General features: G+C 42.2%; 1 protein-coding gene across 1 annotated transcript; it reads right to left on the bottom strand.

The window, feature by feature from the left end:
* Nucleotides 1-11,564: 11,564 nt before the first annotated feature.
* On the bottom strand, nt 11,565-14,192 carry pafah1b3 (platelet-activating factor acetylhydrolase, isoform Ib, gamma subunit). The gene is made up of 6 exons (XM_080858436.1): nt 14,166-14,192; nt 13,745-13,829; nt 13,540-13,629; nt 13,294-13,410; nt 12,958-13,080; nt 11,565-12,547 (listed from the first exon to the last, which is right to left on the bottom strand). The coding sequence occupies exons 2-6, from the start codon at nt 13,823-13,825 to the stop codon at nt 12,278-12,280; spliced, it is 681 nt and encodes a 226-aa protein (XP_080714562.1). The 5' UTR covers nt 13,826-13,829; nt 14,166-14,192; the 3' UTR covers nt 11,565-12,277.
* Nucleotides 14,193-15,271: the final 1,079 nt, after the last annotated feature.

Here is a 15,271-nt window from a genome sequence, read left to right as displayed (position 1 = left end):
CTTCAACGCTGTGAGCAACAGAACGAGCCAGGGGTACATGCTCAAGGTCAACTGTGAGTCTCACCCTATTCCAGGCTGTGATGTGGTTAACTAGTTTCCAAGTTGTGGAATTCACTGCCAGACTACATCAGACACTGCGACTCAATTACTGACTTCAAAAGCAGACTTATAACTAATTTCTTCAAGACAGCTTATGGACTGACTGACTGACTTTTATTTTTCTTATTTTTATTTATTTCTATGAGATGATTGTAATTGTAATGAGATGATTGTTTGTGAAGTGACCTTGGGTGTCATGAAAGGCGCTTTTAATAAAAATGTATTATTATTATTTATTATTTAGTTTCAATAGAAGCCTATGCTGCTGATGTAATATAGTCAGCTTTAACAGAATAGGCCTATAGCAAAGCTTACAAAAAGCTAATGTCACGAATTTGTCACGTCTATATCAAATCTTTGAAGAGGCCTATAGCAAAGCTTACAAAAAGCTCATGTCATGAATTCCTCACGTATATATAAAATCTTTGAAGAGGCCTATAGCAAAGCGTACAAAAAGCTAATGTCATGAGTTTGTCACGTATATATCAAATCTTTGAAGAGGCCTATAGCAAAGCTTACAAAAAGCTAATGTCATGAATTCGTCACGTATATATCAAATCTTTGAAGAGGCCTATAGCAAAGCTTACAAAAAGCTTATGTCACGAATTTGTCACGTCTATATCAAATCTTTGAAGAGGCCTATAGCAAAGCTTACAAAAAGCTAATGTCATGAGTTTGTCACGTATATATCAAATCTTTGAAGAGGCCTATAGCAAAGCTTACAAAAAGCTAATGTCATGAATTCGTCACGTATCAAATCTTTGCAGGAAGTGGTCCAAAACAGCGCTCTGTCTCATTCTGTCTCCTGTGTGCCACAGATGGACCTCAGATGCCCGTCGTCTGGGGACCCTCCATCATAGCGTCCGGATCCAACCTCATGCTCCACTGCTCGGCTGCGTCTTGGCCGCCCAGCAACTTCACCTGGTACTTCAACGCCACGATGGTGGGAATAGGCCCCAACTACACTCTGGACTCCACCAGCTCAGCCAACAGTGGCAACTACACCTGCTCAGCTTATAATGACATCACCGATATCACTAAGATGGTCGCCACAGAAATCAAAGTCATTGGTAAGAGCTCCTGTTTTGTCTCTTATTTCCAATCTCCTTATGGTGGTCATAATGACGCCCTCATAACCATCGTCATGGTTGGGGACAGACACAAAGACTGCCTGCGTGGCCCGCTCATCACTTCACAGGATGTCATTTTGTCATTTATTTGATGCGAAACACACCGACACCTTCTCTCAGGATTCAGGAGTTTAGTAAATAGCGCTTCGCCTGTGTAGCCACAAACAACGAGATCAAACAGGACAGCAGGGCTTCCAAGGAGCTTATGATTATCGCTGAGTGTTCACATGTCTGTCTTTTCTGATATTAATGAAGATAGCCAGGTGTTTAAAGGTGGAATCTTACTGACAATTAAGTGATTTTTTTTTAAATATTAAGATTGTATTGAATGGGTTACCTCGAAACAGCTGCTTAGATTGACAGCTGATTTGATTCTCAGCTAAAATAGTATCATGGAGAAAAAAAGCCAAACCAGCAAACCCAAATGAGTCAAACGCTTCCACAGAGATCAATATCAGCAGCACAAAAATCTCCGACCAAAAAAAAACACGACAAATTCAGACCTATATGGAGCATGTGTTTTTCTTTGTTTGTTTCTTCTGTTATGAATGAAGATAGCCAGGTGTTTAAAGGTGGAACCTTACAGACAATTGAATTATTTTTATATTTTTTAATATTAAGATTGCATTGAGTGGGTCCCCTCGAAACAGCTGCTCAGATTGACGGCTGATTTGCTTCCCAGCTGAAATAGTATCGTGGAAAAGAAGGCCAAACCTTCTTTTGTTTCTTCAGATCCAATATCCGCAGTGATGGCGATGGAAGTGGGCAGGCCTCCTATTCTCAATATGACGTTCACACTGGGCTGCAATGTGACTGGACCCGTCCACTCCGTCCAGTGGTGGAGGAACGGCTCCTACCTGCAGTCGGACGAGCGGAGGTCCATCTCTGAGGGAAACATGACGTTGACGTTCAGCCCCGTGATGCACTCCGATGATGGGACCTACCAGTGCTCAGCCTCCAATGCTGTGAGCAACCGCACAAGTCCTGGGTTCTCGCTGAGGGTTAACTGTAAGTATCCCCAGACATGGTGAATTACTTTACAGGTAGATAGATAGATAGATAGATCGATAGATAGATAGATCGATAGATAGATGGATAGATAGATAGATAGATAGATAGATAGATAGATAGATAGATAGATAGATAGATAGATAGATAGATAGATAGATAGATAGATAGATAGATAGATAGATAGATAGATAGATAGATAGATAGATAGATAAATCAGAGAGATGTGTTCAGTGTGTTCCTTCAAACTACAGCAGCAAACGGGCTGAAGGAATATAGCCAAACATGATGAAAGAGGGGGGCACTGTGGCGCAAGCAGTAGCCCCGGCCATAGACACGACCCCACTCCCCTCCTTTTCTCTCCATCGCATTTCCTGTCCAAACCTTCACTGTCCTATTCGATTAAAGGCAAAAAGCCCACAAACAAATCTTAAAAAAAAAAAAAGATGAAGAAAGAATATTTTTTTCAGAATGAAGATGGTTGTACTCAATTGCTCCAAAAAAACAGTTTAGAGAAAAGTGAATTAGTAATACTTTAAGAGAGGTCAGGTCAGGGTGCGGTTTGTGTTTCTTTTTATTAGTTTGTTTTCATTCTCTCCCGTATTTAGGCGTTATTAGAGGTACATTCATCATCTGTGCCCAACACCTGATCAAACAAGAACGAAACACTAGTTTCACTCTTTCATTCTAGGGTGTGCTCTTACTAATACACTGTAGTGCTCATACAATGCACCTCTCCTAACACTTATGTTTCATTCTTGTTGTATAGTTGCTATGTCAAATAGTTCCTGTAGTAATCGCATTTAAAATGTCTGTGTAGACTAGGAACCTTTATATCATGACAGTATTATTTTTAGAATAAAGACTTGCTATGCATTAGCCTGGATACCAGCCCAAACCCCGCCCACAAAATGTGCATACACATGTAAATGTCACAAACACATAATTCAATATCTCTCTTTTTTAGATGGACCTGAAAATATGGCTATATCCGGTCCATCCATCGTCGCCACGGGAACCAATGTGACCCTCACCTGCTCCGACTCCTCGTGGCCGCCCAGTCAAGTCAACTGGTTCTTCAACGGCTCCAGAGTGGCAACGAGCCCAGTGTATCAGAAGGAGTCGCTCAGTCCTGCTGATAGTGGCCAATACAACTGCACTGCACACAACAACATCACAGGCTACTCCAGATCTGCCTATAAGATGCTGACAGTTATCGGTGAGTCTCGTGTCTGATATGTAAGATCTCAATTGTTCTGTAGTGTATAGAGAAAACAAATCATTTGTTTAATACCTTATGTTAATAGAAATACAAATACTTCAACTGGTTCAAACCAGTGGTATTTTCTCATGATCACTGTGAGCTTGCTTTGAAGATGCCTTATACCTATCTGTTCAAAGAAGATATAACTATAATGTGTGCGTGTGTGTGTGTGTGTGCGTGTGTGTGTGTCTGCGTGTGTGTGTGTGTATGTGTGTGTGTGTGACTGTGGTTTTTGTCCTTAGATCCAATATCAATGGTTATGGTGAATAAAGTTGACGGACCCCCTATACTGAACGCGACGTTCGCACTGAGCTGCGACGTGACAGGACCTGTGGACTCCATTCACTGGATGAGGAACTATGTTAACGGCAGTGGCAACTACCTGCAGTCAGACAACAGGACCTCCATCTCTAACAGGAACATGACATTAACCTTCAGCCCAGTTGAACATTCTGATAACGGGGACTATCAGTGTGTGGCCATGAACGCCGTGATCACCCGGAGCAGCTCTGAGTTCATGCTGATGGTGAACTGTAAGTATACCTCCATTGGCCTGCTGTGTCTGTGTGTGTGTGTGTGTGTGTGTGTGTGTGTGTGTGTGTGTGTGTGTGTGTGTGTCTGTGTGTGTGCGTGTGTGTGTGTGTGTGTGTGTGTGTGTGTGTGTGTGTGTGTGTGTGTCTGTGTGTGTGCGTGTGTGTGTGGACTACCAGTGTGTACCGGAGCAGCTCTGAGTTCATGCTTATGGTGAACTGTAAGTGTATCTCCATTGGCCTGCTGTGTCTGTGTGAGCCGGGGACTAATGATGCAAATATTTTGCATGTTGAGATAAATAATGCAAAATACTTCCCTGGTTTCTGCACGAGAATCAAATACATGACGGCTTACTTAATGTTCTAGAGAGGTAATACTGTTTTGGTGAGTAAACACACAACTGCTCAAAAAAAGATAAATTGTCTTACTTTAAATCTTAAGCACGAGAATCAAATACATGCAGAATGCGGAGAGGTAGGACAGCTTTGGTGTGTATGAGCACAATTGCCTCGGAAAAAACTATTCGCCTTACTTTAAAACTCTCCATTCAGATGGACCATGGGATACTGGGATCACTGGGCCACATGTGGCGACTCCTGGATCAAACGTGACATTCAGCTGCTCCGCCAACTCCTGGCCCCCTAGTGTGTACAGCTGGTACTTCAACGGCAGCATGGCTGGAGAAGGCCCACAGATGGAGCTTACCAACCTCACCTTCATGGATAGAGGAGAGTACACCTGTAAGGCTCACAACAATGTTACAGGCAAGAACAGCCCTGCCTCCACAGACCTACGGGTAGTTGGTGAGTATCAGCATGTCATGTATTCACTTTGCTGGGGTATTATAGTAGCCACATTCCTGTTTTTTTTTTGTTAATTGCTCGTGTTCCCTTTAGGGATGTACATTCGTATTACTTGTAGTTTTGAATAAAACAGGAATATTAAACTATATACCTCCCAAAAACATCAAAATAAATCTTAAAAATCTGTTCAGGCTTTAATTTTTAAGATAATATATCAGATTTTTTTTTTAAGTAAACACAAATGAATTCTGATGACTTTTGCCAAGAGTTCTGGCTTGATCAAGATAGGCCTCCACTCATTTTCCTTTTTTCAGAAGTCCCTTGAAGAACGCAGGCTATTATTTTTCATGTCAGTTGCTCCAGGGTCTTCCCCAGGATATTAATGTGTAGTACACCATGCAGTCTTCGATTCAAATTCCTCCAATATACCTCGTAATTTCTTTGCAGCCCTTCTGACAGTAGTCACAGCAGATCCCAAGAACGAGCAACCAATACTTGGCAGATCATTCCGCCTGACCTGCAGCGCCAACAGTGAGACCACCTCCATCTACTGGATGAAGGACGGAATGATCCTAGGCTGGAACAGCAATGTGTCCTTCTCTGAGGGCAATGTTACCATGACGATTGAGTCCGTCACACACGCGGACAATGGAGAGTATCAGTGCACCGCCCACAATGACGTCAGCAAGAAGACCAGCTCCGTGTATCGACTTAAAGTCGTCTGTGAGTGTTGTAACAGCAACTGTCACGATTCAACTTATCTGAATTGATTCGCACTTCCTCTATGCCCCTCTGCTTCTACAGTAATGAAAAGCTTTCCCCCTTGACATTTGATCTTTAAGTGGGTCTGTTTCTGTATTAAACGCGGTAGTTCTTTCTAAATATAAATGTATACTAATACTTTTCTTACATGTCTGACATCCTGTACGATGTCCACCAATGAATCCTATGAATCCTAATCCAAGTGTACAAATAACCAACGTCCTCTCATTCTGTTTCTCAGTCGGACCATACAATGTCATGATTTCCGGGCCTGAGATTGGAGAGACAGGATCCCCAGCGATGTTCAACTGCTCTGCCACATCCTGGCCCCCTAGTGTCTTCAGCTGGTACTTCAACGACTCAATGGTGGCGAACGGCTCCATGTACACAACTGAGCCACTCACTTTAGGAGGCAGTGGGAACTACACCTGCATGGCTCTCAACCAGGTCACCGGAATGAACAGCTCTGCCTCAACAGAGCTAAGAGTTATCGGTGAGGTCAAAAGGTTATCATGGTCTTTTGAAGTCTGTTCAATGACGGCACAAAGCTTTTTAAGTGTGTCGAGGGAGTGTGTCATTGTGCTGAGAGAGGTGGAGCTCATCAAGCCTGTAACATGGGTCGCCATTTTCTGCAATTTATTGCATCTGAAAAAGTTGTGTAACTGTATATGTTGACAGATGAAATATCTAATCATATATAATCAATATAAAATAAATCAGATGGTTTAATATATTGCAAACATCACTGAATTTTCTGCATGGTGCTGTTAGATATCCTACATTTTCATCATAAATTCGATTAGCCTGTATAAGAAATGTCATAATTGACATTGCTTTGAACTTTACTTTCACAGAGGGCATAACCTCTGTCGTAGTGAAGCCAAACCCAGTCATCCCTATGGCCTCTAAAGCGTTCTCGCTGTCCTGTGCTGTGGATGGGCCATACAACAGACTCCAGTGGCGGATGGACAGCCGGCCTCTGGTGTCCAGCGGCACTGTAACCATCTCCGACGACAGCACCATGGTGTCTTTCAACCCCCTCGAGACCGAAAACGATGGACTGTACCAGTGCATCGTCACAAACATCGTTGGAGAGCATGTCACGGCCTACAAGCTCCTTGCCAGCTGTGAGTGATTGCATTGATCATTGTCGATCATTTCCCCATTATTAATCTATTGTGTACAATGCAGACCTAAGTCAAGATGAGGAATGACAGTAGCGAATCAGTCCTATACTCTTTTCTAACCGTTTCTTCTAGGGGGTCTTAAGTCATGTGCCGTTTCTCGTTTCAGATGGCCCAAGCCACGTGAACATCTCCATGACTGCAGAGAATCCAATCACTCTCACCTGTTTAGCTGCGTCTCAGCCCCCCAGTACATACGTGTGGAAGATTGACGGCAAGCCAGTGGGAACCACCAGTGAGATCAAGCTGTCAATCCTCGCTGCACTAGGCAGCAGCACAATTACTTGCATCGCCACAAACCCACTGACCAACGCCACTGCTGGAGCCACCTTCAAGCTCCCAGGTAAGCACCCATCATCAGCAGCTATCATCAGCACCCATCATCAGCACTTAACATAAGAACTGAACATAAGACATTGAGGGGCGGGGCACCCATCATCAGCACTGAAATTAGACTATAGGGCAGGGGACTCAAACTCAGGCCCGCGGGCCAATTCCGGCCCCACAAGTGATTCTATCCGGCCCGCCAAGTTCCACTGAGTTTAAAAATAAAATAAAAGTTCCATAGATGTAAATGGGCCACCTCAAAATTTACCGTAAAAATCTGGCCCCCCAAATGACCAGACTGGACGCTCATCGGACCCTGGGTAATTTGAGTTTGGGACCCCCACTTTAGGGTATGGGTTACTTTCATGTGGAGATCAACACTAGGTGAAAGTAACTTTAACCAATCAATGCACGATATTTTCTCTCTGCTGACAGTACATTGTATTAATGTTTTGTCATTCCTCTCTTTCTGTCTCCCTCTCTATCTCTCTCTCTATCTCTCTGTCTCTCTCTCTATATCTCTGTCTCTCTCTCTATCTCTCTGTCTCTTTGTCTCTGTCTTTCTCTCTATCTCTCTGTCTCTTTCTTTCTCTCTCGCTCTCTCTCTGTCTCCTTCTCTGTCTCTCTCTCAGATCCCGATGCTGCTACCCCTCTCCAGTCCCAGGTTGGCTTGACTCTCACAGTCCTGCTGGCTCTCTTCCTCTCTCTGCTGGGGAACAGGTTCTACTAAAACAGTCCTACTGGTTCTTTTCCTCTCTGTGCTGGGGAACTGGTTTTTATTAAAACCATACAGACCTCACACCTGCACCTCCCACTGTCTGCCTACTCTGTCTCGTTCTTTTGTTCAGAAAGGACATTGATGAGGCTACCCACCTGTGCCTGATGATATTTAAAATCATTAAAGTGTAGTCACAGCCTCAGAGTTCTGTCAGTTAAGTAGAGCTGTGTTGCTAACGTGTACCTTTAACATGACAAATGAATGTATGTGTATAATTAAATTATTAAGGATTTGAATGCAGTAGAAAAATCAAGAATATATTTTATTCAATGTATATGTTTTAATATAGTTTCAAAAGTGAAGTTGGGCTTTATTTATGCTTTTATTTTCTTATTTATCAGGGGTTTACAGTTCTTCTGTTATGAGGCACTTGTTGCTGAGAGCACTATAAGTAGACCCTTCATTTCATTTCCTTCTTAATAAAAAAATAAACATGTAGATTTTAATCTCAGAATTTTGTTTTAATATCAAAGTAAATAACAAAACGTTTTACATACGAAGCTGCATCACACTGCACATGCACGTGTTAATGAACATGAAATATTAAAACTGCTTTGAGTGATAGCAGGCCGTCGTGGTCCCGTCTCAATGTCAAGAGCACAGAAGAACAAATGCAATTGTGTTCATGAAATAACAGATGCCCAGTTGGCAACAGGATTCCAGGAACATTAGATGGGAACACTGCGTCTGCGGCTTTCAGGTGCGACTGCGACTTTCAGATGACGATGTTTACGCAAAATCCTTTTCCTGTTCTTGGTCTCTGGAAAACAAATGGCATAATATCATAAAACTGTGGGGATCACAGGCCCTATATGAGATGATAAATGAACCATAATACAAAACATACTCACGTCGCTTACTTTTACCAACTGTCTTGGGGGGTGGCTTACAAAGACAGGTTGGGTCCACAAAGTCCTTCCTTTGCTCTGAAAGATACATTTTTAAAAGCCATGGAGACCAAAGACTTGGCATAGAACATTTCTTTGTTTTACAAAATGCTGAAATCTTCTATTTTTGGAGTAATGCACTGGCTCATTTTGGGAGTTCTTGTGAGACACACTAAACAGTATGCATCTAAATTTGCTTAAGAGAGTAAGTAAGAAAAATACGGTCAGTTTCTTATAGTTCATTTCCCCCAAAAAAATCTAGGAGAAAAACTTTCACGAGTCATGAATGAATAATTACAAACACTAGTCATTTCTCATCTTCTCCCAAAATCATTGCATCGTCATATGTAAGCATTACAAAAGTAACTTCATACATACAACATTATATTGTTTTATACTCACTAATGCAGTCACATGGGTTTCGATGAGACTTTAGACCTTCACCACTGACTTCCACCAGTTTCTCATCAGATGTGACTGCTGAGACAAAATACAGTGACACACATTAGATCAAAGCCACTTAAAGTAATATTCGCTTTTGTATTCCTTCTTCCTACTTTATTTTTTACTACATACAGTATAACAGATATGAAGATTTGTAAAAGTATGTATTACTTGGACTGTGAGCCTGTCCTACAGCATATCCATCACCTGGCACCATAGCCTCGGAATCTGGGAATCCTTCACAAAATACAATTAATCAATAGTGCAGAAAAAAGCCTATTCCATCTGTAAATATATGTACACAAATATATAATACTATCTTTTTACGTCATATCATGGCAAAAGACCGCTCTTAAAGTAGTACCTTGGGCAGGTTCCAGACTCATCAGCACACACATGAGCAGTATCATCATTCTTCGTTTCATCTTGAAGTTCAGACGGGATTGTTGCATAAATTCCCCAACAAAAATTGCTGTGTCCAAAGAGTGTGAACCAAACAGAAGCACTACCTAAGGAAACTAAGTTATTTCAGCCACACAGACAGTGCAGTAAGTTGTTAGCGTCTGTCAGCAGTGGATTTCACCAGAGGATTTTATAGGAGCCTCATGACGGACGTGGTTCATTGGCCAAATCGAACTCAGCTCAGACTTGCTCCTGGTATCCAAAACTTTACGTGACTGTATGCTCTTTCTGAGGTGAAGAATGATAAATTAAGGGATTGAGAACACAGTTCAGGAGTTCTGTAAGATCCTGAAGGAAATGTTAAAGTATCTTGACCCATATCAGAGTGATGGAGGAGAGTTGTCCTGGCAACTAACCCCCCCCCCCCCCCCCCAGCTCCCTCTTTCTCCTTCCAGCTCCGTCATGGTATGAGGAGATGGCAAAAATAAGAAAACTCCTGCCACAGCCCTCTCTGCTCAGTCACCCTATCTCTTGTTGAGCAATACCAGTTGTTGGACTATTCCTACTCAGAATCTTACTAACCATATAGTAGCATCTTGTTGTTCATTCTGATAACCAAACTCTTACTTTAAAATCTTTCAAAAATGTAAAACACTTTATAAAATGTTGTTCAAGTAATAACCATTTTTATGGAAAAAATGTATTCTTGCCTCTGACACCCAGCTTCTCTGTTCTATTTAAATAAAACAATGCCCTAAATCCTCTAAAAATAAGCAGTGAATTAACTAGATTACCCAAATTCATGTACAAGATATAAATATGTGTGTGTAACGTTCCTGTGTGTTCCCCTCCTCTTTCAGGTGTTCTCTTTGTGTGGTCCAGATACAGCTGTGCTCGGAGTCTGATAGATATCAGATATCACTATCAAATCTTTCACAACTTTTGTTTTCATAACAAGATTTGGCATGGTGGCTGCTTACCTACCCCTACCCTGCTGTCGTGGTTGCCATGGACCATACCAATGTCATCTTTGCTGCATTTAAAAAGTTTCAGAAGTTTTGTTGCCCGTAACGTTTCTGTGGAGGAAGCCAATATTATGGTTTTTAATGCCCTGCTACACACTGGTGAGACAGAGCATGTCCCCTCGTCCTTTTGCTCCTCCAGTCCAATGGATCAGATTTCCCTCTGACTATATCTTTTGGGAATCCTTTTCATTGCCCTCAGGATCATGTTTCATGAACAGTGAGATGAATAGCTTCGCTTTGATAGTCACAGGGTTACACAATGTTATTATGCCCGTGCTTTTGTGCATATTCCACCATTTCCCAGTCCAATGGTCGGCCTCAGCACAGTTATTAAATATATGCATACACCTACATACCTTCTGCCTCCTGCCCGTACATGTTCCGCACCCCATCTGTCTGATTGCTATCTTCCGGACATTTCACCAATGTGAAGCTTCATGCCAAATGCAGGACTGGAACATCCCTACACAGCCACACTAGAACGATGCGGGCAGTTTCCCCATCATTTGATGAGACAGAAGCTCCAGACACTATTTGTCTGTCTCATCAAATGATGGGGAACTGCCCGCATCGTTCTAGTGGGGCTGCTCTGTTCCAGTCCTGCATTTGGCATGAAGCTGAGTTCGACCTTTGGACAGGGGAATGGTGGAATAACGCCAGTGGAAATTTCTCCATGTGGCCGACACTTCAAAACGACGGTTTAAAGTGTCGTCCATGACATAATTTGTGTCGGCGACTTTTTCAAAAGTGTCGTCTACCGAAGTATAAATTGCCCTTAAGAGGTCATGTGACAGAGCAGCAGTTATTTGAGGATACAGTTAGAGAGTCAGTGGCTACAGTAGTTCATTTTTGTATATTATATTGAGTTCAGCAACGATACAGTTGAAAAATGAATGTTGACACCTGACAAAAAAAAAAAGAGACACCAAAACAGTAACAGAAACATAACAGCTTGGTCCAAACAAATCCAGCAAACGCCAGCAGAAGCAAAAGCATATTCACAACATCACCATCATAGTGTGGCTGAAAGTATTGGTTCTGTGTCAAAAGCAAGCTTCCAGCGAGACACAGGGTCGCTCTAACATTTCTTTTTGAACAGTCCCTGGGAACTGAAGGTTTAGGAAGTCAGTCATGGTGAATAAGTAGTAGTTAGTCACGGTCCAGTCAGTCCCAATCTAGCAGCCTGATTTATAAGCAGACCATTACCTCACTGGAGCAGGGTTCTTATGGCGAGATACATGACGACAGGTTCCTAACAAATACTTGCTCCTGTACAAACCGCCCAATTCAAATTCAAATCTATGAATGTTATGGCTCACTGGCCTAATATCCACAAGGTCGGTACCGATATGTCAGATAGATGCAAGGATAATAGGCTAATGCTGAATCTAATGTGTTTACAATAGCAATAGCACTGGAAACATAAGCACTGAAAACTGAATGAGACACTTTTACACAGTATACAGCCTGGATTATTCTATCTTTACATGATATTATAGTCTTTAAGAAGGCTTTAGTAGGCACAGCTATTAGAGGGTTTTACAGGGAGTCAGCTACGTCAGTCAATTCAGGCGAATGGTCATATTACAGCTTGCGTTTACGCCCCTGTGAGCAGGTGAGGGGGGGGTCCTGCTCAGGACACTTGGTTCTCGGCTGGCTGGTCCAACAGGGCCTTGATGCGATCATGGAGAGGTTCGCACACCTTCTGGTAGGCCTGTGGCGTCAGGTGCAGGTAGTCGTACAGGTCCTGGTGCCAGATGGTTCCGTCGTTGTGCACGAAGCCGGGGTCCACGTTCAGGTACGAGGCGTGCGCGAGGGCGGCCACCTCGCTCTGGACCAACTCGTTCACCTCAGCGTTTCGCTCCCGCAGCGGGTTGGGGTTCTTGCCTCGGGGCAGCAAACCCTGTTGAGCACAGAGACTCTGATCAGGCACAACCACTTGAAACTTTTACACATGAACAGCTTTTCTCAGAAAAAATGTCCACCCCCTATCGCCCAACTCCCAAATTAATGAAGGTGTTTCTTTCTCTTCTCCCACATGTAGTTTTACATTTCAAACCCTACCTGATTAAAACGATCCACCTCAATGTTAAGAAAAAACCTGGTTACCTATGGTAAGCTGGCTATGTCCCTGCAATATCAGTTATTAGCATTAGGGAATATGTCTTCAGCCTGGTCTCACAGGGAGATTACTGCGTAGATGATGATGCTGGCCAAGTCTTACTCAAGAATTTTGCTGTGCTAAAGCAATTTGGTGCATGCAACAATAAACACTTTGACTTGATTTGAGAGAACAGGACAACAGGCACTCACAAGCACAAGAGTATGAGCATGGGAGAGCTTCTGGTTGATCAATTTCACGATTGCCATGATGCCACCACAGATTTGATGCGGGCTGAGGCCATGATTATTTGTCCCTACCCATAATACCACGACCTAAGAGAGACAAAGAAATGGAAATTATGAGGGAATGTGCATGTGTAGCCGTTGGCAACCACAGCTGTAGTGATATAAACACATAAACAAGAGGGAGAACTGAGAAGGAGAGATGTAACGATCACATAATGTTTTGTGAGCTTATTAGCGCTCCTACAGTAGTCCCTGAAAGAGGAGCAGAAACAGAATGCCTAAGTGTACAGGCCTAGTTACCTTTGGACTGATGTGGTCAAGCTCGCCATTGCCGAGCCTCCACAGTACGTGCTGCGTAGCATCTCCACCAATTCCAAAATTCAAAGCATGGAGTGGGGAAAACAGTTTCCTCCAGACCTAACAAAAATACACACGGACAATTCCATCTGATTTCGCTCATCTGAGAACAGGAAGCAGTCAAATAGGCTAGTGTGTCCCGCAATGTAACAGTTGGGGAGGCATTATCTGGCATCTACTGTAAATCACCTCAAATTCGTGCAAGAGCTGTACGAGGGAGTCTCCGACAAAGAGAACATCAGGTTCCTTCCCTTTGCTGTCTGTCACAAAGCGGTTGTGCTGTGAGAATTAGGACAAAGGCTATATTACGATGTGAAGTGTGAAGACAATTGCATCATGACATGACGTTATTTGTAATATGTGAGAGAGAAGAGACAGCGACCGTGAAACACACCATGCACATCCAACGTCCATCCCCTTGAATATCTTGGCATGGGGTGGGACTTGCAGCGGGGTTGGAGTCATCCGAACTCATTGCCCTGTTTTGGACGTTGGTATTGTTTTAGTATAAGGTTGATTATAATAGCAGATAACTCTGATATAACCCCCTAGGCCTACAACTGATTCTTGTGTTTCTTCTGATACTATATAAAACGGTCATGCACAGTGACTTAAATTAGCTCTAAAACCGATAGCACTAATGTTAGCGAGAATAGCTTCAAAACGTGCTTCCCTGCTACTGCATACGTTACAACATCCACGTTACTGCTTCTTGTTTTTTTATGGCTCGTTTCCGATAGACAACAATGGCATGTGATTAACAATCCGTTATATCATGATGAAAAGAAAATTTCAACCAAAACGACATCCCATACCTTAGAGTGGGATGCTTCCTCCAAGTTGACTTCTGCAACAAATTTAATTCCGGGACGTCACCATTTCCACCAAAATAGGTGATTGTATAAGAATACAACACGCAGCGTTGGATCAAAAACAAAGTTTTGCACTTCATTCTAAAGTCGATATTGAGTAGAGCGACATAATATTGACTAAGCAGTATATATATCTATATCTATAATCAAACTGGGAGGTAAAATTGTATGGTGTCTTGTACTACGACTACCCTACTATTGGAACATTCCGCTTATCATGAGTGCGGAAGAGATGCGCTGACATTTCACAAATTAAATCACATAAAGGGAGATGAATAATATTGTTGCGTGCGCGGACTAGTGATAATCATATGGCATTTGTATTTTTCGGTGTAAATGAGTTTAATTGAACATTTATAAAATAATAAATATCACATGTACTATTATTATCGTTCTGTTTTTTTTTTTTTTTTTAAGTAGTAGTTGTTGTAGGGGTAACGTCTGTAGTCAACCAAGTTCTGATACGATATTTTAATTGTTTAATTAATAATGATCTTTTTTTTCCTCTATTCTTTCTTTTTATGGAAAACTTGGATTACTAGCAAAACAAACTTGGGATAAGGGTCAGAGCCGGAGCTATTATGACCAAGCAACAGTTGCCATTTCAAATGTAAATAGAATGTGGTCCATAATGTGCAAAAGAAGGGAAGGAATCGTTTATTTGACGTGTTTATCAGAGCTCAGCAAAGAAACTAGACACAGCTGGTCAATCAATCACTGGTAAGGCATGCATCTTGTAAGACCAGAACTTAAGAAAAGATTTAGCTGTACATAGATGTTATCATAGCACACTTCAGCAATCAGTTGCTTACTGAGTAGCTAGATAGCGATAGTAAGCTAGGGATAGCGATACAGTGTTAAACTGACAAGTTAGCATAATGAACGATAACATGAATGGTTTGTGTTCCATTGTTCCACCACGTATGCTACAAACAAGCGTTAAAAAGCCATGATAAAGATAGCAACGCAGCTATGTAATGTACTGCTATATTGTCATATACTTTACGATAATTTAGCATATTATTGTATTAGTTTATTATAACATGTTT

Source organism: Sprattus sprattus (assembly GCF_963457725.1).
Source record: "Sprattus sprattus genome assembly, chromosome: 19".
Taxonomy (NCBI): domain Eukaryota; kingdom Metazoa; phylum Chordata; class Actinopteri; order Clupeiformes; family Clupeidae; genus Sprattus; species Sprattus sprattus.
The sequence above is the reverse complement of the archived record's forward strand: the minus strand, read 5'-3'. Positions and strand labels throughout refer to the sequence as shown.

Coding starts and splice junctions, on each gene's coding strand:
- pafah1b3 (XM_080858436.1), bottom strand. CDS start 13,825: ATGAGTTCGGATGACTCCAACCCCGCTGCAAGTCCCACCCCATGCCAA. Junction 13,081..13,293: donor TTGACCACATCAGTCCAAAG/GTAACTAGGCCT, acceptor TGTCTCTCTTAG/GTCGTGGTATTATGGGTAGG. Junction 12,548..12,957: donor ATGCTCATACTCTTGTGCTT/GTGAGTGCCTGT, acceptor TGTGCTCAACAG/GGTTTGCTGCCCCGAGGCAA.